At 61.6% G+C, this 3,282-nt stretch overlaps 1 protein-coding gene across 1 annotated transcript; it reads right to left on the minus strand.

Moving 5' to 3' along the window:
- Positions 1 to 672: 672 nt before the first annotated feature.
- On the minus strand, positions 673 to 3,275 carry GAL3ST1 (galactose-3-O-sulfotransferase 1). The gene is made up of 2 exons (XM_009572661.1): positions 3,226 to 3,275; positions 673 to 1,822 (listed from the first exon to the last, which is right to left on the minus strand). Exon 2 carries the CDS (start codon positions 1,708 to 1,710, stop codon positions 673 to 675), a length of 1,038 nt encoding a protein of 345 aa, XP_009570956.1. The 5' UTR covers positions 1,711 to 1,822; positions 3,226 to 3,275.
- Positions 3,276 to 3,282: the final 7 nt, after the last annotated feature.

Consider the following 3,282-nt stretch of genomic DNA (forward strand, 5'->3'; position numbering starts at 1 on the left):
GGGTGGGTTTTCCATTCTCCAAATGGCTCCGGGTGGCTCTGGGTCACAGCCTGCCACGGACTGACAGCTCTGGGTGGGCTGAGAACGTGCTGCACTCGTTACACGCATGAGCTGGTACCCACTGGAGTGGTGGGGGAGCAGGTGTCCCCACTGGATTGGTGGTGCAGCAGGCTCCGACACGCAGCCCCAAAACCAGGGCTCAAGGGAAATGGGGTGATTTGAGGAGCCCCTCGAAGTTCGGGTTCCCTGCTGGCAGCTCTGCCCACCCCAGGCAAGGAGAACCCCCCTGGCTGCCGCGCGTCCCCGCACTGCCTGACCCACGGCGTGCTCCAGCGACGTGGTGATGGATGTCCTGCTTCCGCTGTGACGAGGCCACATCCTTCACGAATACCTCCTCCGGCCCTTCCGTGGGGAAGGGAGAAGTGGGTCCTGCTGGAAAACACCCCCAAGCCCCCAGTCCTTGACCCCTCGGAGGCAGGGGTGGCAGCAGCCCCCACACAGGCTCCTGCCCAAGCTGGGGCTCTGGAGGAAAGTGATGGAGGGTCCCTCCGACCATTCCCGGGTGCCGGAGCCTCCAGCCGGTTCTGCTCATGTCCAACCAAAAGACACCACAAGTAAGAAAAAGGAAAGCACCTGGTTGTTCCCCGGGGAGAGCAGGGCGCCTGCTGTCCCCTACCACTTCAGGAAGTCCCGCACGTGGCTCCATAGCTTGGTGATCCAGAGGTTGACCCCCAGGTCGGTCAGATACTGGATTTCGGGTGTCAGCATCTTGCGGCACAGCTTCTGGTGCTTCTTGTTGATCTTCTTCTTCAAGTTGTAGCCCAGGATGGACTTCTCCCCCAGCGGCTGCCAGGGTTGCATGGAGGACTCTTGGATGGCACTGGCGTCCACGGGGTGTCCCCCGTCGATGCAGATGCTCTTCATCTTCTCGTTCTCCCGCTGCAGCTCAGCCACGTCCTTAGCCATCCGCTCCCTCCCGTAGGCCTCCACCTTACGCCAGAAGGTGGCATTAAAATAGCGGTAGAGCTTGGCGTCGATGAGGTTCCAGGAGGTGGCCTTCTCATAGAGCTCAGGTGTCAGCCGGGAGATGGTGGAGCCCTTGCGGGCGTTGAGCTTGAAGTACAGGACATCCTCCAGCTGCCAGCACAGCAGGTCCTTCAGCAGCACCAGGGACTCGTCGAAGTACTCGAGCAACATGACGAGGTGGAAACGGCGATCTATCTCCTGGATGTGCTCCTCCACCAGCGGGCTGTTGGCGTTCATGTTGTTGTCGTAGCCCAAGTCAAAGAAGAGGAGGTTTTGGAGGTAGTGAGCGTTGAACCCGTTGGGGTCGTAGTAGTGCCAGGGGTCCCGGAGGAACTCCGCCAGCTTGTCCTCCCCCGTCAGCTTCCAGGTGAGGGGAATGATGCGCCCAAAGTAGTGGAAAGAGGATTCGAAGAGGTAGGCAGGGTCCCGCAGCACCGTCACGAAGGTGGCGTCCGCCGGCAGGAGCTTGCGCACCTCCTCGTAGTGGAAGCGCATGTGGTTGCAGATGATGTTGAAGCAGGCGCCTGGCCGGTAGTGCTGCACCTGGCTGCGCTCGAAGAAGGAGGGGTAGTAGAAGTCATTGCGGCCGTTGGGGAAGGCGAATTTCAAGCGATGCTTCTCCCCGAAGCGGAAGAGGATGTTGAGGATGGTGCTGCTGGCCGTCTTGTGCGTCTTCATGAACATGACGTTCAGCTTGGGCAGGCAGCTCTGTCCCGAGGGGCTGCCCGTGCCGTTGGCCGCTGCCGGCGCCTTGCCGGGGAGCGGGTAGGCGGAGCAGGAGGAGGAGACAGGGATCCTGGTGGGGAGAAGAGACAGGACGCCACGGTGAGGGCAGCTTGGCCAATGCGGCTCAGCCACCACGAGGGCTCAGCCATTTTCCTTCTTGGAGGAGCTGGACCTGGGGACGGGTGCTGGACCTGGGGATGGGTGTTCACCCCCAGCACCCCCAGGCTCCCTGGCAGAGACGAGCCCGGCTTTGGGCAGAGCCCCCTTCACACCCAGCCACGTGCCCAGCGGCACTGGGGCACCCACCCGGCAGCAGCCCCTAGGCGAACAGGGCAGAGCCCACTGCCCCCACGAGCCCCCCAACATCAGGTGCACCTCCGGGCCACCAAAGCAAGCTCATTCACCCCCTGGACAACCCCAGACGCCAAGAACATGCCACTACGGGGGTCTTCACGGCGGTCAGCCCCCATTGGCATTGGTGCAGCCTGAGCAGGGGGTCCCCATCCCTCCCCATGGGCATGGCCGTGGTGGCCCTGGTGCAGGTGATGTTGAGATGAGCTCTCCGTGGCCGTAACTCCACGGACAGGAGCTGACAACATTCTTGCGAGGTCTGGAAGCTCTCAACCCCTTGTAGGAGTCGTGGAGGATCCAGCACCCGAGCAAAGAGGGAAATCATTCTAGCACGTGGCCCTGCAGAGGAGCTCGTGGGCCCTCAGGGAGCACCGAGAACAACTTTGTGTGTTATCTGAGATGCCCGCAGCAGGGAACAGAGACCACAGTGTCGAGTGACTTTGGGCACCGTTAATGAAGTTGCAAAGCTGATCCTGGATAACGCTTCCATCTGGCAGCGCGGGGGAGCGTGGGTCAGCACGTAGGTTATGAAACAGCCGCAGGTGGATCTCTTTTATAAGCCTAGAGATAAATCTAATGCCAGGAGGGATGGCCTTACTGAGCATCGGCTTTCGCGTGACGGGCAGCAGAGAGCTTTGAACCTACATGTGCCCATCTCTGCGGGTGAGAGTTTACACATGGCAGTGCTCTGGTTGCTCTTGGAGGACAAGCCCTTGATAAAGAGCGCCCGAATAACTGCCTCGGCTCTGCCCGCTGCTCCTGGCTGCTGAGGAACGTCTCCCCCGGTGCTTTTCTTTCTCCCAGGGGACATGAAGCGCAGTGGGCAGGGGGTCTCCTGCAACCCCTTGTCCCCTCCATCGCCCAGAAGCTAAGTGCTGGCTGCCATTTTGCAGCGGGCCCCCCCGGGTGAGTGTCTCCAGCCCCCAGGGGAGTTGGGGTTCGCCTCCCCCGCACCCGTGGGACAGGGCACAGTCTCTGACAGGAGGTTGTAGGAAGGGGACATCTCGGTGTGAAGCCACCAGAGCCTGGAAAGCTCCGGGACCATCTCCGGTTGGGGGTGCCCAGTGTAAACCAGGGTGGCCGAGCTGCCGGGGGAGGGGGACACGGGGACCCCACACTCACTCTGTCACGCTGACTTGCAGTGGGGGGACGGCGTAGGAGTAGAGCAGCAGCATGAAG

The sequence above is a fragment of the Fulmarus glacialis genome, unplaced genomic scaffold, assembly GCF_000690835.1.
Source record: "Fulmarus glacialis isolate BGI_N327 unplaced genomic scaffold, ASM69083v1 scaffold33502, whole genome shotgun sequence".
NCBI classification, from domain to species: Eukaryota; Metazoa; Chordata; class Aves; order Procellariiformes; family Procellariidae; genus Fulmarus; species Fulmarus glacialis.

Excerpts from the sequence above, each read along its gene's own strand:
- GAL3ST1 (XM_009572661.1), bottom strand. The coding sequence starts at position 1,710 with ATGTTCATGAAGACGCACAAGACGGCCAGCAGCACCATCCTCAACATC.